Below are 22,452 nucleotides of genomic sequence, written 5' to 3'. Positions count from 1 at the left end.
TATTTAATTTATTTTCTGAAAATGCAATTGTTTCATTTATCTTGTAACACTTAATTAGCTCCTTAATATTTTCATTTTTAGCTTAGGTGGTTGAATTAGCTCCTTATTTTTTTTTAATTGCGGTTGCTTTGTGATTGTTTTGTAACTTTTGTTTAAAAGCAGTGATAAAACTTAGAAGTTGATGAAGAAAATATGAGGTTAATAATATCTTAAAAGTTGAATGACAAAAGAAACGGAAAAATTAATAGCAACGAAAGAAGACTAATAAGAAGATGAAACAAAAGCGCTATGGTTGGCAGCTGAAAAGAGCAACAAGAAGTGCAGCAAAGGGAGGGAAGAAGGAGGCGAGCAGGGAGGAGGCAGCAGCGGAAGAAGCAGGATCATGAGAGTCGAATGCAGATTCAGAGGGAGAGCTGGCAGAGAGAGGTGACATGGACGGAGGCAAGGAAACATCGTGGTGGTTGTGGTGGTGGTGGATATGCATCACTTCCACGATGAGACGCTGTCCACTGGTGCAGTGGGCGTTGGAGCCGCTGATGAAGTAGAAGAGACCAGGACGATCAAGGTAAAACGTGCTGTTTCCATTGTCGAACGCTGTGATTGGATCGCTGCCGTTGCAGTGGTAAAAACCCCATTTGTCTACTTCCATCACCGAGTCCTTGTCGTACACAAACGCTGCATCCATTAATTCTCTTCAGTTAATTAATTAATCTCCAAAAAGGTAAAACAAAAAATAGGAAACAACTACACTCACAGAGAGAATCGCCGATGTGGAAGCGGTTGGTGTTCGCCCAGCGGCTGTAAACCGATGTATCATTCTGGAGTGGAACTCTCCACTCGAACTCGTCTCCAACCTTGAAAACTCTAGGACCCTCTGACGCTACTACTACCATCACCGCCCTAACGCACAACAAAATTATCATCAGACTGGACAGAGACAGAGGAGAAGTCATTTTCATCATATTCTTTTTTGTATGCTTTGTTTTGAGAGGAGATTAGTTCTCTGATTAGCTTGGAGTAAAAAGTAAAATGGTAACGAGAGGCGTTTTTATAATGATGAGAGTTAAAAGCATTACCTATATTGGCGGTTGAGTTGAGCACTCCGAGTCGTGGATGATTTTTTTGACGGTTACAAGATTGAGGTTCCGTGTGGAGCAAGTCATGGCCCCCTAACCTTCCGCTTTACCACGTCACTCTCATTTAATGACGTGGACCAATCAGCTTTCACCTATCCGATTTTATCAAAACGCTGCGTTTTCCCATGTGTGGCCTTTTCTTATCGCGATGATGATGACGATGATCGGGAGTAATAAGGCATTTCTGATGTCGACGACGGCGGCGGCGACGGCGACGGCGATGAATACATTCGAATTGTTCAATTCGAAACCCAACGTCATCGAGAAGAAGCGTAATCGGGCTTCGGTTACTTACGACGCTCCGAAAAGGAAGCTCCCGGTTCTCCTCTTCGACGTGATGGACACCATCGTCCGTGATCCATTCTACCAAGATATTCCGGCCTTCTTCGGGTTCGAATCCTATCATCCTTCTCAATTTTATTCTTTTGTAGCTTCACCACTCGATTTTGATTCTCTTAATCAATCCACAGAATGCCGATGAAGGAGCTACTCGAGTGCAAGCATCCAACCGCCTGGATCGAATTCGAAAAGGGATTGATTGATGAGGATGAGCTGGCAAGAAAGTTCTTTATTGATGGGAGGGAGTTTGATTTGGAAGGTGAGATTCATAACCATCTCCTTTGATTCAAATAATATATATCACCCTTTTGATTTTGCAGGGCTAAAGGATTGCATTAGATCAGGATACTCCTACTTAGATGGGATGCAAGAGCTTCTTCAAGCTTTGAGAGATGATAACTTCGAGATTCATGCTTTCACCAACTACCCCATCTGGTTTTTCACCTGTTTCAAACCTCTCTTTTATTAGAAATGGCTCTGTTGACTGACTCTATTGTGTTTCTTAAGGTACAAAATGATAGAAGACAAGTTGAAGCTTTCAGCCTACTTGTCATGGACTTTTTGTTCTTGTAATACAGGTGCAACACACATCTCTTGCCGCTTTATTGTTTATACAATCCTCTGTTATTATATTTGTTTGTTTTTTGTTTTAATTCAGGAAAGAGAAAGCCTGATCCAGAGTTCTATCTCGAGGTTGTGGAACATCTCGGTGTCGAACCTTGCGACTGTGTATTCATTGATGACAGGTTTGTATCTGTTTAAGTTAACTCATCTAAAGACATCTTTTTTGACCTGAGGTAAGTGTTTGATTATTCGCAGGCCAAGCAACGTCAAGTGTGCAGTGGAGATTGGGATGCGTGGGTTATGTTTTGAGAATGCTGATTCGCTCCTCAAGGATCTCTCACAGCTAGGGGTCAATGTCTCTCTACCCAATATTTGATTGCTACTTCTTGGATGTAATTTGTAAAATACACTCCAAAAGGACAATACATTTGTTTCGGGAATGCAAGTGATCATAAATAATAATAATTAGAGTCTGTCTTAGATTATAGTATAAATAAAGCAACAAGAACAGAGAGACTAGAGAGTGGAGAGCACAAGGACATTAAAGAGGGAAGAGGAGGCGAGAAAGATGAAGGAGAGCAAGACTAGGAGGAGGGAGAGTGCGACGTGATTGCAGAAATAAGAAAGGGTCTTGCAGAAGTCAGGGAGAGGAGTGTGTTTGATGCCGGTCTTGTTGAGGTTTGTAACTCCAATACCGGCTGATCCAGCGCTCATTATCAAATAGCTGAAGAGCTGCCCACACACACACCACAAAGTATATGTATGGATTAAAAATCCAGACGACTAGAGCAAATGGAGAAAGGGGAGATGAGCGAACCTGATCGAAGATGAAGCAAAGCCAAGCTTGGGAACGGGAGGGTGTGATGGGTGATCCAGTGAGGAGCCTGTAAATTCCTAGACAGAGGTGTAACAGGGAGTAGAGAATGGTCACCGTGCATGCCCCCACCACATACCTTCACACACCAAACTCATTATTTATTATATAATCAAAAGTTTAAACACAATAATGTCATGTTCTTGTTAGGTTCACGGTTATATTTTCTGTTCACCGAAATTTCTGGCATCTAAAATACACGTTTTCACTCACTGGTAGGAGGGAGAAAAAGACCAACTGGAGTTTAGAGGGAGCGGCAAGCCATAGATGTCAGCCACACCCTTCTCTGTTGCCATCAACATTACCGCAATAGCCGTGGCTGAAGCAGCCAAGCAGCCTCCTCTGAGGCACACCTGCACCCCCTCCCTCCTCCTCCTCCTCCTCTTCTCGGCCACTTCCTCCTCTCCATTTCTGTTCATTCGATCTACCCTTTTTAACTTCTTCTGCTCTCTACTCTATCTATGAAAAGCACAATCAAAACTAACTCGTTCTTATACAACTAGTTCCCTTTTCTGCTCCACATTTTTCGTGTTGCTTCCTCTTCTCCTCTTTCATTCTCTTTTAGTTTATAATTATTATTAAATATACTTCTTTATGTTCCTTACAAAAAAAAAAGACGAAAACTGTGAATCCCCCATATTTCAAGCCACATTCCTTCCTTTCTTGTATATATATTTTGTATGAAAGATAGAAAAATAAAACATCTCTGTTGGGACTTGCCAGGTACAATTAGCGTGCCGCATGTTCTCTGCAAATTCAAATTACCCAATTTTGAAAGGCATTTATATTATTTTTTGGTAAAAGGCATTTATATTTACTTTCTTATTGTTTTCATACTTGCTTTATGATACAGTTAGAACAACTGGGATAAGAGAAATATCAGGAATCACAATGAAAACTTAAATATGTCCTTGCCTTTGAAGTTTCAACAGAAACAGAATCCCACGACAAATGGAAACTCAGTCAACCAATAAAAAGTGTACACATGTCGTAGACTTGGCACGTCCCAAGGACCCACCCATCAAATACAGATGGGCTCGACAGAACGAACAACTATGGATCAGGCCCCATCGCTCATTCTTATGGATATGATAGCACAGTCAGGTGTAGACTGACTCTTATGATAGCTACAGAGATTCACAAAAAAATATAATAAAAGTAGTGCATGGTCCCCATCATCCCAACGGGCATCTAGTGTTTAATTAATAATTACCGTACTTGTAAGATACACACTGTACATTGAATGTTGTTGGCACACACTTAACCAGTTGGATCAAGAATATCTCATTTTATTAGCTTATATATATAATTAAGTGTGTATTAGGGACGAGTAAACTAAATGTTATGATAATTAATGCTTATATTAGACAAATTAAGCGAAATGATATATATATATATATATATATTAAAAGAGAGAGTGAAATGATTAATTAAGGTCTCTGGTGATGGCAGGCATACAGCTTGAAGTACGGGAAATGGCAGGCTTATTGTGAATAGTAGACATGGGTTTAGGGCTGATAGACTGACTCCTCCTCGTACTTTTCCTGAGCATATCTCTCATGGCCTCAGCTTGAAAGAGAGCAGGATACTTTCTTCCAAGCTTGTTGAACCTTAGGCAAGCGCTCATATGCTCCTTCAAGGCTCCTTCTAGCCCATTCTCCTCCTTCTTCTCTCTCTCCTCCTTTACCGCCTCTGAGCAGAGACCGCAAATCCACTTTCCCAAGAACTTCTCCCTCACCTTCTCTATGTACTCCATGGTGCACTCCTCCCTCATCCCGCAGCACTCGCACTTTGCCTTCTCCACCTCTGTTATCGTCCCTAGTCCTTTCTCTTCTCTGTGGAAATCCAATGATATGTCTGATAGGGTCCTATGCAGTGATGCCTGCGCTAGCTTCGGTGGCGGTGGAGGCTTTACCACGCTTCCGCTCACGCTCTTCCTTCTCCCGTTTGGTGCCATGACCCAAGCTTCTTATATTTTTTTTTTTATATATTCAATATATGTCTCTGAAGGTTTTGTATTTATAAGCGGTCAATATATTCATGTGTGGTTCAGCATTGCCATCTCACGTACGTGCTCATGCAATAGCGACCACCTTTACAGCTTTACTTTTACTTTTCACAACTATACTAATTAATGAAGCCATCAAGTAATCACTAATTCACGTGTTTCATAATTAGTACAATGCAACTGGCAGCTAGCAATCTATAACTACAACTTAACTCTCTCTAGTATTTATCTATAATACCGAGATATAAAATTATATAATTGGAATAAAATATAAACAAACACGCGAGTTAGTTTTTTTCCTTCTCATTAATCTCAACTTGATTTGGTTTGTCGATAAAACTTGTGGCTGTTTTTTGGACTTAACTTTGTGTGTCACTGCATTCTAAATTATGTAGTTTTGTTAAGAATGACAAATCGCATGGACTAATAAAACACTAGACACATTTCGTACTATTATAGAAAGAAAACTGATCAGCTAGCAGATGCATATGTCATATGTGAGCCAGACGTGAATATATATACCGACCTCAAGAATCGTGTGGACGTAAGTAAAAAGAAAGATATGGATCCCAAAGACAATGATAGGTCACGTGTGTGTGTGTAGGTTTTCTCTAACCACACAAAACAGAGGAACAACTTGGACTCGAAGAAGACACCACTCATGATGAATTGAAAGTTGAGACTTGTAGATATTTTCAACTCCAAAAGAGAGAACTCATTTTTGCGGATAACTTGTAAAGTGGTGGAGATCACGTGCATGAATATGTTAGATGCTACGTTCAGGGTTCACCACAAACTCTATATTTCCTGTTGTCTCCATTTGATTTGTTAACTATAGTTACATGCACCTTTAAGAAAAAAAAAGGTATATTAGTATATTATAGTTTCACATATTTTAAATCAAAATAGATATCAGTTTAGCCTCTAGATATATGCACGGTACGCTTCTTTGTTGTGACATTATTAAAAATGATAGTATATGTTTCTAACGCCAAATCTTGCGTGATATTGCAAAGTATCTATCTGATTCTTGTTTGTGTCAATTGTCAAGTATCTACCTCTCCGTACCAATTCACATTTGCACAGTAAACAGTAAAAGATGGTTGGGCATGGAATATTGCATTGATGGATAAAAGGCTAAATCGTGACAAAAAAAGAGGCTAAAATGAGCCTGACACACTTGTTTATAAAAGAAATTATAAAAAGGGAAACAAGAAGTGTGAAATGGTCAAGTAAAGAAGAAAGGGATGATGAGTGTGAGAATGAGAGCAAAAAAAAGCTGTTGGTAGATGGAAATGGTATTCTTCTGATGATGATGAGTAATTCTTGCGGCATCACTTCTAGTAGTAGCAGCAGCAGCAGCAGCAGCAGTGTAGAGGAAGGAGATAGAAACGAAATTGCGAGGAAGAGATGCATGAGCTGATCTATGAAGAAGAGGTCTCCCCACAACAGCCTTAAACCTCCCGCTCCAGCCTTGATCTCCAACCGTCACCACGACCGCATCTGGACGTGGGGAGAATGAGAACCAACCTCTCTTGGAATAGACATGGAACTCTGCATGGCAGAAGCTGAGGCACAAAGAATGTCTTTCATCATACCCTCTTATCAGCATCCTTATGGCTTCTTCCTCCTCCCACCCTTGTGATTCGATTTGGCTATTATGCTTCTTCACGTAGCAAACCCCTACACCTTCTTCCTCTTCTTCTTCTTCTTCTTCTTCCTCTTGGCTTCTCCCTCCTAATTTTTCTCTTATCGCCTTCCCTATCCTCTCTGCCTCGCCCATCAACTCCCTGCATATCTTTCATATTAATTAGTTCCCTTTCATTCTTATAATCTTAATAGGTTTCTTGTAGACAGTAATAGCATGTGCATGTAAAGCTGTCGAAGATACGATCTGAATCTAAAAATAAAATAAATTAATAATTTTTACAAAATATCTATTTAAATTATGGTTTAGAACTTTAAATTTTTTAAATATACTGCTAAATTTAGAACTAATAATTTCAGAAATACGTCAAACATATATAGATATATCTATTAATTTTAAAAACTATTTTATTACATTGTTAAATATAGTCACTACAAAAAAAGAGGTGTATTACATCATTTATTTTAAATATTTGCATTAGTTATAAATGATATAAATTAATTTTACATCATTTATTAAAATGACTCTGAAAGTGGTGATGCAAATAATTTCTATCAGTTTGAATATAATTGATGTTAATATTTAGAATATTTGAATCATTTATTTAATTGATGTTAATATGCATCACTTGCGAAAATTGATGTTAGTTTTTGCATCATTTAACATAAATGAGCTAATAATTATTATTTTTTCAAAACTGAACTAATTATTTAAATAATTGTTATAGTTTATTCTGAATATTTATATCAGTTACAATAATTGATGTTGAAATTAATGAATATTTTATGTTTTATTTGATTATTAATGATCCTGTAATCATTTGTTCGATAACTGATTATTTATTATTAATATTTTAGCCGAATTGTTTTTTTTAATATCTGTTAAGATTTTCATAACAGAAATAAAATTTAGAATTATTTCGAGATAATTTGTATTTGATATTAATACATAAAAAATATATATATATACATATATTAACTAAATAATTGTTATTTACAAAAATGAACAAAAAATCATAAATCAAACTACAAACGTGCCTATACTCTCTTTGTTCTTTGTTCTTCATTCATATGTTCGTCATTCATCTGGTTATATCTTTTCCACTTGAAGAATGAGGATTGTAAGTTTCTCAATAGACATCATTTGCATACCAGCACACTTAAATGCATTTCCAACCTACAAAGAGTAAAACAAATCAAAACAATTGTTTTAATAAAAACTCTTGACAAATCTCTTTTGAATTTGAATAATCATTCAAAAATATACATATCATAACAAATTTGAAGTACCTTTATTTTCTGTTTCTCCAAAGATGTAGATACATACTCTTTTCAATGATTAGTATGTGGATGGATCTCTCCGTGGTCATAAAATTCACCATATGAAAACCTTTATAAAAGGTATAGAAAAGAGATGAAGAAATCTAGAACAAAATATGATATAATAGGAGAAAACATTTGTGAAGATGAGTAAGAGAGATCATCACTGGTTTTCAAAAACAAATTTTGTAACAGTTGGGAACGTTTTTTCTTAAGGAGAAGAGTAAAAGAAGATTGTGGCGTGGTAAAAGGATAGTGGGGGATTTAAAAACATATTTTTAGTTAAATTTTGAGATAAAATTGGAAAACAAATCCCTGTATTTATGGCAACAAATTTATTTCTAATGGCATATATTTACAAAAATATATTATAACAAAAACGGTGAAATTAACTGCTATAGTACTTAATTATGGTAAATTGTGGCATGTTTATACTAATTTTCCTTTTCTTAGCTAGCTAGCTCATTTTTTTTAATTATTTTGACATTTATAAAAAGTATACATATATGTACTTAACTACAGTTTAGTAATTTAAAATATATATTCATTTCAGTTACTTTTAAAAATGTTTTTGTACACACACACACATATATATATGTGTGTGTAAACTACTAAATAAATTCAAAGAATTTTATGAATTGCTTATAGGGCACTACTGTTTTTATAAGATATCCATTAGATATATCTCTTCTAAAGAAATACATTTATATTATTAACATTGAAATTCTGACTTCAAATTTTTTTTGGCGTAACCAACACAAACTTTATATATTATTTATTAACTTAATTATGTTAGTGTCATTTTATTATTGATGCAAGATTTGTTTCTTTTATTTAAATGATGTTAAATTTGTATCATTTCTGTAAGTAATACTAACATAAATTAGTATATGTATCAGTTATTTAAATGATGTAAACTCATATTTTGTATCAGTTCTTTTAAAATGATATAAATGAATATAAATTTGAATCAGGTCCATGGAAATGATGCTAGTAAATTAAAAAAAACATCATTTACTATAACTGATGTTGAAACACACAAATTTGCATCATTTACAAATAAGCAATTCAAAATAGCATCATTTATTTTTCTGATACAATTTATATGATGCAATACAAGGCTTTTTTTGTAGTGAGTGTTTTTATTTTTGAACAAGTTTAGAAATAATTTGAGACAGTACTTTCTTGCCATACCTCAAATCTGAATTACAAGCATCATCGACATCTTTATAAAAAACGAACTCCTCTGTCTCATCTTGGAAAATGATTTTGTCAGCGGCGGCTCTCACCTTAGTCTCGGGAACACCGTGATTGATGAGCTGAAAACAACCGATGGTGTCGATGGCATCCATGAGGAGGGGCGAGGAGGAGCCTAACCGTAGGAAATCAAAGGTGGGAGGGTTCAGAAGGAATCTGTGCTTGGGGAAGACTTTGTCGGGCAATACAAGATTTGGGACTCGACCACACTTATCCAAGAACTCGGAGAGGACGTCTTCATTGGCGGTGAAGGAGGACCGGCGGCTGGATGCCACGGGTGAGGGAGGAGGAGCTCGGAAATCAGGAGATGAAACTCCCATTTTTGCTTAGTTAGTTAAGTTCAGTACTACTACAACATGTATATTTTTCTGCTTTAATGTGTGGAGGAAGGATCAATGAACAAAAGAAAAAGGTTTGCTAAATAAAGCAAGAGCATAATGATGAGATGCAGTTCTATTGTTTGCTTTTTCCACACACTCTTTCTTATATGTATTATGATTGTATATCTACTTTTTTCAACTTTCAATTTCCGTTCCAGCGATAAAAGTTTCATTGATCATACTCGGGATGTGTATATTCGTCAATGGACCCAACTTGGGCCTTAACTTTCCTTTTTCTTGGATCTCCGGTCATCTAGCAAATGGGCTTTCATTGTTTCATGATGATATATATCGTTGAATTTTTTTCTTAAATTCAGAGCTGATGATGATAGAGCTACAGCTGTCTCTTAACATTCAATCATACTACTATTATTTAATAATACAGTACCATTCTTTTTCTGGGGGGTGTCAGAGTGTATTTTTAAGACCTTAATGTTGCATTTCATTCACGTGCGCGTATATTTGGTTGCAAGAAAAAAATTGTTTTTTTTTAATCTTGTTTTTGTTATGGAGAAAAAGGAAAATCACAGTTTGTTAGAAAATGGTTAAAAAAGAAGAAGAAATGTTAATGGTTGCAAGAAAATTAAAGGAAGGCGAATTGTACATTTGTGAGAGATTGAAAAGGAATTTAAGGGTCTTTATAGACTTAAAAACAATTTTGTGAGAGATTGAAAAGGAATTTAAGAGTCTTTATAGATTTACTTAAAAACAATGTTTGTTTGACTTTTCTCATTCGCTTGCAAAACTCTGCGTTTCATCTGTTGACTAAGTCAGTCATCCTGGCATTTAAACCCGTTACCTGTAAACTGAACTCTACAAAAGTCTCCGTAATCAAATTTACTTAAGAATTCTAGAAGTGTAAATATGCTTTCCAATAGCTGATTCCGGTCTTCTCCAAATGTGTTGAATTGACTCATTCATCCGCCCTTTCTCAAATTCCAGAACACAATGACTTAAAAAACCCACTTCACGTCTTTCTTTTTCTTTTTCTACCTTCGGAAAAATGTACAAAAAAACAAACTCACTGGAATTTGAGGTCCTCTCCTCCTGTTGTTATCTTTTGTTGACTTTGAAGATAACGGAATCGACTAGTTTATTAAGGAAATGTTCAATTATTACGTATTTTGATAGAGATGAAAATAATAAAATAAAAACGGGCGTAAGATAGCCGCCATCCTCAGTCAGCACCCCATATTTGAATAATAGTCCTCTTGCATTTAACGACAAAGATGATATTAATTTTTTTTCCATAGTAACCAAGAAAGAGAAATAGACAAGGAGGAAATATCAAGGAAAAGTCCACCTTGATGTTCCTTCTTCACTGCCTATATATCCATTTTCTAATCCCATCTTCCTCTCTGCATCCTCCAACCAAATCATCAGACTTGTTCTTTTAGACCAGATCAGTCTCTAAACACCAAAAACTTTACTACTCCCCCACCAAGTCAGAAAGAGAATAGTTCAGGCAAAGATGGATTACAACCCAAACCTTCCGCTAGGCGGAGGAGGTGGGAGTATGCGGCGAAGCATCAGCAGAAGCGTCAGCAGAGCCAGCAGAAACCTCGAAGACATCTTCTCCTCCGGTTCTAGACGCACGCAGTCCGTCAACGACGACGAAGAGGCTCTCAAATGGGCCGCCATCGAGAAACTCCCCACCTACAGCCGTCTCCGCACCACTCTCATGACCTCCGTCATCGAGGACGACGTCTACGGCAACCAGCTCCTCAGCAAGGAGGTCGACGTGACCAAGCTCGACGGAGAGGATCGTCAGAAGTTCATCGACATGGTTTTCAAAGTCGCCGAGCAAGACAACGAGCGGATCTTGACCAAGCTGAGGAACAGGATAGATAGAGTCGGCATCAAGCTACCTACTGTAGAGGTGAGGTACGAGCACCTGACCATCAAAGCCGACTGCTACACTGGTAATAGATCTCTCCCCACGCTTCTTAACGTGGTGAGGAACATGGCGGAGTCTGCTCTGGGGATGATTGGGATTCAGTTTGCTAAGAAAGCTCAGCTGACGATTCTTAAAGATATCTCTGGGAGTGTCAAACCTGGGAGGATGACGCTTTTGTTGGGTCCACCTTCTTCTGGTAAGACCACGCTTCTATTGGCTCTTGCTGGAAAGCTTGACAAAGCCCTTGAGGTCACTGGTGATATTACTTACAACGGTTACCGCCTCGACGAGTTTGTTCCTAGAAAAACGTCTGCGTATATTAGCCAGAACGATCTACACGTTGGTATCATGACGGTTAAGGAGACTCTTGATTTTTCCGCTAGGTGCCAAGGTGTTGGTACCCGTTACGGTAATAACAACAATCTTGACTTCATTTTATTTTATTTTATTTTTATGTGCTATTGTTGAATGAATGGGATTATGATCTTGCAGATCTGTTGAACGAGCTGGCAAGGAGAGAAAAGGACGCTGGGATCTTCCCTGAAGCCGATGTTGATCTCTTCATGAAAGCCTCCGCTGCTCAAGGTGTTAAGAGCAGCCTCGTCACTGATTACACTCTCAAAGTGAGGAGCCTCTCTTCCCTAACCTGTTTAATTTTTTATTTTTTTTAAATATTAATTCTAAGTAGAACTGGACATTGGGACCAATCGGGTTTAGGTTCGAGTTCAATTTTGGGATTTTCGAGTTTATGAATTTCAGCCCCATTCGGATATTATAAAAGTTTGATTCGGATTTGAAAACACAAGAATCACTATGATTGTTTTATGTTGTTGTTTTGGCACAATACTGATACTAAAACTCTGATTCTTGGAACAGATTCTGGGGCTTGACATTTGCAAAGACACCATAGTTGGAGATGACATGATGAGAGGTATCTCCGGAGGACAGAAGAAACGTGTCACAACCGGTGAGATGATTGTGGGACCTACCAAGACGCTTTTCATGGACGAGATATCCACCGGTCTTGACAGCTCCACCACTTTCCAAATCGTCAAGTGCCTTCAGCAGATCGTTCACCTCACTGACGCCACGGTGCTCATGTCCCTCCTCCAGCCTGCTCCCGAGACTTTTGACTTATTCGATGACATCATCTTGTTGTCGGAGGGGCAGATAGTATACCAAGGACCCAGAGACCACATCCTCGAGTTCTTCGAGAGCTTTGGGTTCAAGTGTCCCGAGAGAAAAGGAACGGCTGATTTTTTGCAAGAGGTCACCTCCAAGAAAGACCAGGAGCAATACTGGGTGGACCGGAACAGACCTTACCGGTACATTCCGGTTTCGGAGTTCGCCAGCAGATACAAGTCCTTCCACGTTGGGCAGAAGCTTTCCAACGAGCTCTCTGTACCTTTCGACAAGTCTCGCGGCCACAAAGCAGCTCTTGTTTTCGACAAGTACTCCGTCTCGAAGATGGAGCTTCTCAAGAGCTGCTGGGACAAAGAGTGGCTGCTCATGCAGCGTAACGCCTTCTTCTACGTCTTCAAGACGGTGCAGATCATCATCATCGCCGCCATCACGTCCACGCTCTTCCTCAGAACCGAAATGCACACGAATAACGAGTCTGACGCCAACCTATACGTAGGAGCGTTGCTGTTTGGAATGATCATCAACATGTTTAACGGGTTTGCGGAGATGGCTATGATGGTCTCGAGGCTCCCTGTGTTTTACAAACAGAGGGATCTCCTGTTTTATCCATCATGGACATTCACGCTTCCAACCTTCTTGCTGGGGATTCCGACCTCGATCTTCGAATCAACGGCGTGGATGGTTGTAACTTATTACTCTATAGGTTTTGCACCGGACGCGGGGAGATTCTTCAAGCAGTTTCTCTTGGTGTTTCTGATTCAGCAAATGGCTGCTGCGCTCTTTAGGTTGATCGCTTCTGTGTGCAGAACCATGATGATTGCTAATACTGGTGGTGCTCTCACTCTACTTCTCGTCTTCTTGCTCGGTGGCTTCCTTCTTCCGCGAAGTGAGATTCCTGAGTGGTGGAGGTGGGCTTATTGGATATCTCCTCTCACCTATGCTTTCAATGGTCTGACCGTCAATGAAATGTTTGCTCCGAGATGGATGAATAAACTGGTGAGTTGCCTTGCTTGCTTGCTGCTTTATTCTGTCTATATATATCATAGTAAAGTAGTCTCACTTTTTAAAAAAAAACTGTAGGCTTTTGACAACAGAACAAGGCTAGGAACCATGGTGCTTCGTAATTGGGATGTCTACCATAACAGAAACTGGTACTGGATTGGGGTTGGAGCCTTGCTTGGTTTCACAGTGCTCTTCAACCTTCTTTTCACTTTTGCACTTACCTATCTCAACCGTAAGTTCTTGTGGCGTTTAATTATATTATATATGCATTACCCACCCGTGCACAAAAATAGACTAATAATGTAATGTACCTTGTAACTACAGCTCTTGGGAAGAAGTCAGCTTTACTTCCAGAAGAAGAAAAAGAAGACTCCTCGGATCCAATGCGTAGATCTCTATCTAGGGCTGATGGGAACAAACGAGGCGAGGTTGCAATGGGAAGAATGGGTAGGAATGCAGACTCTGCGGGTGAAGCATCCAGTGGTGGAGCCGCTAAGAGAGGAATGGTTCTTCCTTTCAGTCCTTTGGCTATGTCCTTTGACGACGTTAGATACTTTGTTGACATGCCTGCGGTAAACCATCCTCCTCCTTTTTTTCCTCCTTGAGAAATCTTCACCATATCAAATAATATTAACATATATATTTATTAATTTGTTACAGGAAATGAGAGAGCAAGGAGTTACAGAGAACAGACTACAACTGCTTAAAGGTGTGACAGGTGCATTTAGACCAGGAGTCTTGACGGCGCTCATGGGGGTGAGTGGTGCAGGCAAGACAACACTGATGGACGTTTTGGCCGGAAGGAAAACAGGAGGATACATCGAAGGAGATGTCAGAATCTCAGGATTCCCAAAGGTTCAAGAGACGTTTGCTAGAATCTCAGGGTACTGTGAGCAGACTGACATTCACTCCCCACAAGTGACAGTCAGAGAATCTCTGATTTTCTCTGCTTTCCTCCGTCTTCCCAAAGAAGTCGGCAAAGAAGAGAAAATGATGTTTGTGGACCAAGTGATGGAATTGGTGGAGTTGGACAGTCTAAAGGACTCCATCGTGGGTTTGCCAGGTGTCACGGGGCTTTCCACGGAGCAGAGGAAGAGATTGACAATCGCGGTGGAGCTTGTAGCCAACCCTTCCATCATCTTCATGGATGAGCCTACTTCGGGGCTTGACGCGAGAGCAGCAGCTATTGTGATGAGGGCGGTGAGGAACACAGTGGACACGGGAAGAACCGTGGTCTGCACCATCCACCAGCCGAGCATTGATATCTTTGAAGCGTTTGATGAGTTGATGCTGATGAAGAGAGGAGGACAAGTTATCTACGCAGGTCCATTGGGTAGCAACTCTCACAAGGTGGTCGAGTACTTCGAATCCTTTCCTGGAGTTCCCAAGATTCCAGAAAAGTATAATCCAGCCACCTGGATGCTTGAAGCCAGCTCACTTGCAGCTGAGTTAAAGCTTGGAGTTGACTTCGCTGAGTTGTACAAGTCATCCGCATTACACCAGTACGTTGCTACTTTTTTTTTTTTTTTTTTTTCTGAGGATAATAAATAGTGAATGATAACTAAACAAAAATGATGATGGTTGCAGGAGAAACAAAGCTTTGGTGAAAGAACTAAGTGTACCTCCAGCAGAGGCCTCTGATCTCTACTTTGCTACACAGTTCTCGCAGAACACATGGGGACAGTTCAAATCATGTCTATGGAAGCAGTGGTGGACTTATTGGAGATCCCCTGACTACAACCTTGTCCGCTTCATCTTCACACTGGCAACATCACTCCTCATTGGTACCATCTTCTGGCAAATCGGAGGTAACAGGTCCAACGCAGCGGACCTGACGATGGTTATAGGAGCTTTGTATGCGGCGGTTATCTTTGTGGGAATAAACAATTGTTCAACCGTACAGCCTATGGTGGCAGTGGAGAGGACTGTGTTCTACAGAGAAAGAGCAGCAGGAATGTACTCAGCTATGCCATACGCCATCTCCCAAGTCACCTGTGAGCTTCCGTATGTTCTTATTCAGACCACTTACTACTCCCTCATCGTCTATGCCATGGTTGGGTTCGAGTGGACAGCTGCCAAGTTCTTCTGGTTCCTTTTTGTGAGCTACTTCTCCTTCCTTTACTGGACCTATTACGGCATGATGACTGTTTCCCTCACACCAAACCAGCAAGTCGCTTCCATCTTCGCTTCAGCGTTTTACGGCATTTTTAATCTCTTTTCGGGCTTCTTCATCCCAAGACCAAAGATCCCCAAGTGGTGGATATGGTACTACTGGATCTGCCCTGTCGCATGGACCGTCTATGGATTGATTGTGTCGCAGTATGGTGACGTGGAAACACCTATCACCGTCCTCGGAGGCCCTACTGGACTCACCGTTAAGCAATACATTAAGGACTATTACGGGTTCGAGTCTGACTTCATGGGACCAGTCGCTGCCGTTCTGGTCGCGTTCACCGTCTTTTTTGCCTTCATCTTTGCCTTCTGCATAAGAACTCTCAACTTCCAGACCAGATAAAACCTTCAGAATCTCTTTCGTTCTTTCTTTCATTTTCTTTCTGTATCCTTGTGATTGATATATGCATTTGCTCTCTTTTCTTACTATGTATTCTAGAGTCATAAGGATTTGTTTTTAATAATTTGATTAAATACCTCATATAGTCGTATAGATAATGACAATGCAGATGTAATATAAACTCTCACCCTTTATGTTTTTTTTTTAAAATTTTGTTGAATATAAAATGCAACTTGTTTTCTTTCTTTCTTTCTGTTGGCGGAAGGTTGATCCAAATCCACCTTTTGAGCTTATGATCACGTAAGACTTTCATATACATCACCATTTGTCTATTATATGGGGAATTGACCATCCAGCCATCTAGTCGAATGATATCATTCCATTATTCAGCTTTTGTTGGCATTTAGAAATAAAGTTTATCATTGTCCTTTTTAGTGAGCATCTTGTATTATGACATATAGTAGACATTAGAAAAGTCACAGCTCAAGGCCTTGATGATGGATATTTGAATCTCCTTTACTACAAAAATGCTACACTGCAGAAGCCATGATATCAACAAGTCGAAACTCATATCTACAGATATAGGTTGCATTCTTAAGTCCACAGTTAAAAAAACAAGTGTATGGTTTATTAATGAAACCAGACATGAAGATTGCCTAACTTTGACAAATGCGAATGGCAATGGATGCAATTTTGAGAGAACCTTTCACACGAACCAAACTTAGGATAAGAACTTGTTGTGGTCTTGGTGTGAAGAAAGGCTTATCCAAATGGGCCTCCATTTTTTTTTTGGCATCCAAAGAAAACTTTTATTAAACCTCAAGGTGTTCAAACAGGCAAGCTTCAACTGCAGTTACAAATTTTCGGCCAAAATGAGCAGTTACAATTTTATTGCTTGCTTGAGAACAATTTGAAACTATTTGGCGACTAAATAAGAAGATAACAAAACAGATGTAAATTAGGGAAAAAATAACAACTAATTTATAATTATTTATTATTTAGAGCATCTATTAGCATGAAATGTTTTTTTTTAATTATGAAATTGGAAGAGTCAGAAAATAGTGGCAAATATATATACTTGTCTATTCTATTAAAATAGAAGTCACAACCTCATTTCATGTGTGAATTTTTTTAAGTTGGACTATTCTTTAAAATTTTTATTAAATGTATTTTATTTTTTATTAAATGAATTTTATTAAGATTAATAATATATAGAATCCTTGAACTACTTTAACCAAAATATTTTTTGACATTTTTCATTTTATATATATTAAAAATTCTAACAAAGCTGTTTAAGAAGATTTTAACAAGATCTTAATTTTTTAAAATTATATGTAAATATTTTCACTAATTTCATAAAAAAATTTGAAATATTATTATATATTAATATATTCACTTATCGTTAAAATTTTATCCTATTTTATCTATTATATAATCATAATCAATCATATTAAAATAAAAATATTATGTTGAGCTAAATATTTTAATAATACCTTAATTTTCAAAATGTTTATGTAAATATTTTCACTAATTTCGTAATTAGCAACAAAGTATTATTATGCATATATATATATATATATTCAGTTATTGTTTATAAAATGAAAAATAAAACAATTATATTGAAATAAATATGATAAAATTATATTATATTGATAAATTTATCAATTTTATTTCTAAATATAAATATTTATGTTTTAAAAATATACTGCGATAACAAAACAGCTTAATTTTAGCAAACTATATAATACATTTATAAAAATTAAAATATGTTAGACTTTTGTATATACAATAATAGATTATGTAAAATGAAAAAAAACGTAAAAAAAATATTGCTAAAAGGAATCCAGTTTTGAAGGACGGATAAAAATTTAGCATACATTAAATACAAAATAATTTTCAAATATGTTTTCTCAGGCACATTTTAATTTGTTTAATAAAAGGCAAATAAAATACGGTAAATATATAATAAGAAGCAACAAATACATGTGACGGTTTTAAACAATTGATTAATTACAACATGTAAACTATAAAATTATTGTATTTGAAATAGTTATAAATATATATGCATATAAAACTTAAAGAGAAATTGCCACAAATACCACATTCATAGTACCACTTTTCATGTTTACACTAACCACTTTTACCCTCACTTTTAATGAATGGTAAAATACAATTATACCCTTAGGGTTTAGAGTTGAGGGGTGGGGTAGGGTTTTTGGAATGTGAAATTTATGATTCTAATAAATATATAAATACTTAAAACTATATATAAAAAATTAAAAAAAAATAGTTTCAAACATAATTTTCGTTTTTCAAAAGAAATTTGAAAAAAATAAAAAAGAAATTCAAAACAAAGTTTTATAAAAAAATTCGAATTTGAAAAAGTATATTTCGAAAAATAAAAAAAAATTACATTTTTTTTTAATTTTAATTTTAATTTTTTTTAATTTTTTTTTATTTTTTATTTAATTTATTATATATATAAATAACGAGGACATAAGAGTCTTTTGTCACTTAGTGAAGAAGGTATTTTTGAAAATATCTCATTAGTGGTGGTAAAAATGAAAAGTGATACCATAAAAGTGGTAAACATGTAATTTTTCCAACAAAAATTAGAAACTGACCATATACCAAATGAATCATGAAATATTAACACTATCCTTATCCTAAATATATTTTTCCAAAAGTGTAAATACTTTCAGAATATTTCTCTTAATTTTTTTTATCTTTAACTATATCCAATATATATTTTATTAGATATTTTTGGTGATAGTTTTTTTAAAAAAGGAAGAGATACCTTAAAATCTTAAGATAAATTATTGTGTACTACAATATGTATTTTCTGATATATAAATCAATTTATTTACAATATAAAGTACTGTCTAATACAATTTTTAATATATAAACCTTTTTAAAATAACCATATTTTACAGAAAAGTTGTATATGATATAAGAAATAATTATATATGTACGTGATGTTTCTTTCTTTTTATGGCATCTACTGATGTTGGTTTTGTTTCTCTTTTTTCATAATACTCTGTTACCTTTTCCCTAGTCTTTTGGCTAGAACCTTATTGAATGAAGAGACAATTTGCTATATATACTGAATTGAAGTCAAAATTGGTGAACTACCCTATGGGTATGTAAAACAAAATCTCTGTAGCACTTTAAGCATAGATTGACTGTTTTATCCCTGGCCCAAACCTTTCAACTCTCTCTCTCTCTTTTCCCATCCCCCATCCTCACATTTATCTCTTTTTCCTGTAATTCTTTCCTCTCACGGTTAGTTTATTTTCAATCTTCATTGAAGCAATTTTTTTAAAAAAAAAAATTTGCAGTCAATCTCATAATCAATTATAATCGTCACACCATTTCTATATTAACCTGCTCCTCCACACTACATCTTCATCACCGTCATATCCAATAATGTCGATGTTGGATGTGCCAAATATGCAAGTGAATCATGGTCTCAAAGAAACCCAAATCTTCTAAAAGAATTGCGACTATTCTAGGATTATACTGCTTTAGCAAACTGCAAATAGTTATGAGGAGAGAGAAAACACAATATATAAGGAAAGAAGAAATACAATATATTATTTAAAATGTTAACAAAGTACGTTTAAAGGTAAGTTGTTACATTACATATTATAGAAATTGTTAGTTGATAATTTATTTAATATAAAAATATATAAACAAAAACAATAACATCAAATATTTTTTTGATTTATATATGCTACAATAATTGTTAACCGCTAGGATTATAATAGTTGAATAGATAATGATTAAGTTAACACGATAACATATTTTGTACCTTCTAACAAAAATATATATCAGCTAACAATCGCTAGTTTTAACATTTTAGCAATCGATATAAAAACGGTAACATATTTTGTAACAGTTAACCAAAACATGTATCGGCTAATGATAATATATTTTATAAAATATTAATACAAAAAGTTTCAACTTAACTGTTATACACCTTGTTAACTTGTTAACTTTTTTCATAGTATCTAACAAACTATTTACCAGCCACAAGCTACTTATTAACATTTTACAAAGAATTTTTAAAAACTGTCAATATGTTTTGTAACAGCTAAGATAAACATTTATCAGCTAATGATAATATATATTGTGAAAAAAATAACGACATCCATCAGTTAACTAACAACTAACCAAAAATGCATCTGCTCACAATACTCTATTGTTAGCATCTAATCAAACCATTAGCAGTTAATTGAAAAAATATCGACTACAAAATTTCATAACTGAAAGGTTAGATTTAGGTTTCATCAATGTCGGGAAAACCCACTATTTCTTGAGTATACAGCCCATCAAATACAACCGTGTTCTTTTACCAGCAAGTGAATTGAAAAGATCTCACATGTATTTGCAATGGAATTGCTTAGAATATTCATATCATGGTTGAGATTGAGTAAAAGGATAGAAAAGCTAGATAAAGATTTATAGTTGGAATGAGACTAATATATGTTAAATTCATATTCTGTGTTAATTGAAACATACATATTTAAAACTGATTGACATCGTTGAAAATAGAAAAGAGAAGAAGAAAACATTTGTAGATTAACAGAAAAGAAATTGTGTTGAGTGATTATAAGAAAATACAAGAAATAGAGAGAATGAAGAAGATTGTTCGGGCAGAATATACAAGATAGAGAAAGAAGGAGATTGTTTGGGCAGGGGTAATTTTGTATTAAAGAAATATCAACAGTGTCAAAGTTAGTGTTAGGGTAGTTTGCAAATATTGAATTTTTTGGTGTATATAGAGCCTAATTTCTCTTGAATGAATTATTCATTGACAAAAAATAAAACCGGAAAAAATATATATATATATATATACTACTAAGGAGATGTGGTCACATGGACATATTTATAGAAATATGAAAACTGTACTACTTCACAGAGACCCATAATTAGAGTTTTTAAAGAAGAAAGAAGATGACTTACTCGTAACAGATAATCAGAATGATTACGTGATTCGTTGGAGTTGGACCAATAATAGAAACAATTCAAATTCCTCCTTCCAAACATAAATTTGCAGAAAGTAGCTAAAGAATGACAATCAATTACTTCAACTGAAACTCAGATCAACAGAGAAGATCCAGCCTAATCTTGTTCATTTTAAAGTTCATCACAAAGTTTGGGTTTTTGGTTATACCAAAATACCTGAACCCGAACTAAAAGTACCTGAACCCAGTCCGATATGTAAAAATATCCGAACGGGTTTTTTCCTCTACCAAAATATCCGAACAGATACCTGGATACTTGAATGCCTAGGCCTAAATCTTTATATAAGATGAGGAGTTTCAAATTAATTTGGATCATTCATATTACATGGATCCAAAATCCGAACTTGTGAATCGGATGCTTGAACTTGATAACACTGAGTCAAGGAAAACATTTTAATGGATTCGTATATTCAAAGATAATATATATCATCGCATTAAGGAGACCCGCAATAATAAAACTAAAGGAGGAGGAGGAAGGGACCAAAGGAAAAAGATAAGGCGACCACAGAATCAAAATGACAAAACACATGGTACATACGGTGAAAAGTTCATCCACTTTTTATTCATAAATAAAATGTTCGCACTGTAGGTCAAGGTTTTGTTTTGCATCATTGCATGTCTAAGGAGTTCTGCAGCAATACATATTGCAAATAACCTCGTCTTGCTAGTATACATATATATACACATACAATTAGCAATTCAGTTGCATGGAGTATATATATTTTGACTTCTCACTAATTATAAACGTCGAGCTGCCAAAGCCTCTATTTCACAAGTAAATACTAAGTTGCTTGCTCACAACAAGCTATCATCTTCCCATCACTAACTATAGCTGGACCATCACAACAAGTTTTCATTTCACAATAAATGAATGTACACTAGAATTGGAGGTGGTCCCGTATAAGTGATTTGTTTCTTCTATCTACAGAAACTATTGGCCTAAATATTGGAAAGTAGCGTTGCATGAGACAAGAAGACGACTTAGACGAGATTGAGAAACCGAAGCGTATGGTGCTCATGAATTCGTCAATGCCCCATCGGATGATGTGGGGGTAATTTGTTAGTTAGAATTTGGAACCAACAACAAGAAAAACGTGTGCGCTCTCCTTTTCACTTCTCTAGAAAACAACAAAAAAGTAACGTATCAATCTTTGCGTTCTATTGTAACGAGTAGATAGATTTTATACTCGTAATGCTAGTTAGGTTATCTGAAAAATGATCATGATTCCAGATCAACCACACAATAAGCTGGTAGGAACTACGAGTATTTCTAACAATCATGTCCAAATTCGCGGTGTTTACGTGTAACTAACTTCGCGATATATTAAAGACCACAAAAAAAACTA

General features: G+C 36.2%; 6 protein-coding genes across 7 annotated transcripts; 2 read left to right on the top strand and 4 right to left on the bottom strand.

Moving 5' to 3' along the window:
* Nucleotides 1–178: 178 nt before the first annotated feature.
* LOC106353341 (mavicyanin) lies at nucleotides 179–1,193 on the bottom strand. Of its 2 annotated transcripts, XM_022688957.2 has the most exons (3): nucleotides 1,077–1,193; nucleotides 755–900; nucleotides 179–675 (listed from the first exon to the last, which is right to left on the bottom strand). In XM_022688957.2, exons 2-3 carry the CDS (start codon nucleotides 891–893, stop codon nucleotides 287–289), a joined length of 528 nt encoding a protein of 175 aa, XP_022544678.1. In that variant the 5' UTR covers nucleotides 894–900; nucleotides 1,077–1,193; the 3' UTR covers nucleotides 179–286. The 2 variants fall into 2 exon arrangements, with proteins under 2 accessions (XP_022544678.1, XP_022544677.1); XM_022688956.2 differs by lacking the exon at nucleotides 1,077–1,193 and having other exon boundaries at nucleotides 755–1,036.
* Nucleotides 1,194–1,263: 70 nt separating this feature from the next.
* LOC106353342 (flavin mononucleotide hydrolase 1, chloroplatic) lies at nucleotides 1,264–2,519 on the top strand. The gene is made up of 6 exons (XM_048735702.1): nucleotides 1,264–1,526; nucleotides 1,607–1,734; nucleotides 1,796–1,910; nucleotides 1,983–2,053; nucleotides 2,134–2,221; nucleotides 2,295–2,519. The coding sequence occupies exons 1-6, from the start codon at nucleotides 1,285–1,287 to the stop codon at nucleotides 2,413–2,415; spliced, it is 765 nt and encodes a 254-aa protein (XP_048591659.1). The 5' UTR covers nucleotides 1,264–1,284; the 3' UTR covers nucleotides 2,416–2,519.
* LOC106353340 (CASP-like protein ARALYDRAFT_316979) lies at nucleotides 2,486–3,472 on the bottom strand. Its single transcript, XM_013793084.3, has 3 exons — nucleotides 3,127–3,472; nucleotides 2,857–2,992; nucleotides 2,486–2,771 (listed from the first exon to the last, which is right to left on the bottom strand). Exons 1-3 carry the CDS (start codon nucleotides 3,330–3,332, stop codon nucleotides 2,556–2,558), a joined length of 558 nt encoding a protein of 185 aa, XP_013648538.1. The 5' UTR covers nucleotides 3,333–3,472; the 3' UTR covers nucleotides 2,486–2,555.
* Nucleotides 3,473–4,049: 577 nt separating this feature from the next.
* LOC125576231 lies at nucleotides 4,050–4,965 on the bottom strand. Its single transcript, XM_048735703.1, has one exon. The coding sequence runs from the start codon at nucleotides 4,868–4,870 to the stop codon at nucleotides 4,340–4,342; it is 531 nt and encodes a 176-aa protein (XP_048591660.1). The 5' UTR covers nucleotides 4,871–4,965; the 3' UTR covers nucleotides 4,050–4,339.
* A 1,049-nt stretch (nucleotides 4,966–6,014) lies between these two features.
* On the bottom strand, nucleotides 6,015–10,638 carry LOC106353339. Its single transcript, XM_013793083.3, has 2 exons — nucleotides 9,083–10,638; nucleotides 6,015–6,711 (listed from the first exon to the last, which is right to left on the bottom strand). Exons 1-2 carry the CDS (start codon nucleotides 9,463–9,465, stop codon nucleotides 6,150–6,152), a joined length of 945 nt encoding a protein of 314 aa, XP_013648537.1. The 5' UTR covers nucleotides 9,466–10,638; the 3' UTR covers nucleotides 6,015–6,149.
* A 228-nt stretch (nucleotides 10,639–10,866) lies between these two features.
* On the top strand, nucleotides 10,867–16,324 carry LOC106353335 (ABC transporter G family member 36). The gene is made up of 7 exons (XM_013793079.3): nucleotides 10,867–11,831; nucleotides 11,915–12,045; nucleotides 12,299–13,561; nucleotides 13,646–13,799; nucleotides 13,892–14,139; nucleotides 14,228–15,069; nucleotides 15,155–16,324. Exons 1-7 carry the CDS (start codon nucleotides 10,997–10,999, stop codon nucleotides 16,080–16,082), a joined length of 4,401 nt encoding a protein of 1,466 aa, XP_013648533.2. The 5' UTR covers nucleotides 10,867–10,996; the 3' UTR covers nucleotides 16,083–16,324.
* Nucleotides 16,325–22,452: the final 6,128 nt, after the last annotated feature.

This window comes from Brassica napus, chromosome A7, assembly GCF_020379485.1.
Source record: "Brassica napus cultivar Da-Ae chromosome A7, Da-Ae, whole genome shotgun sequence".
In the NCBI taxonomy this organism is placed as follows: domain Eukaryota; kingdom Viridiplantae; phylum Streptophyta; class Magnoliopsida; order Brassicales; family Brassicaceae; genus Brassica; species Brassica napus.
Note: the sequence above shows the minus strand (reverse complement) of the source record. Positions and strands in the feature narration are given on the sequence as shown.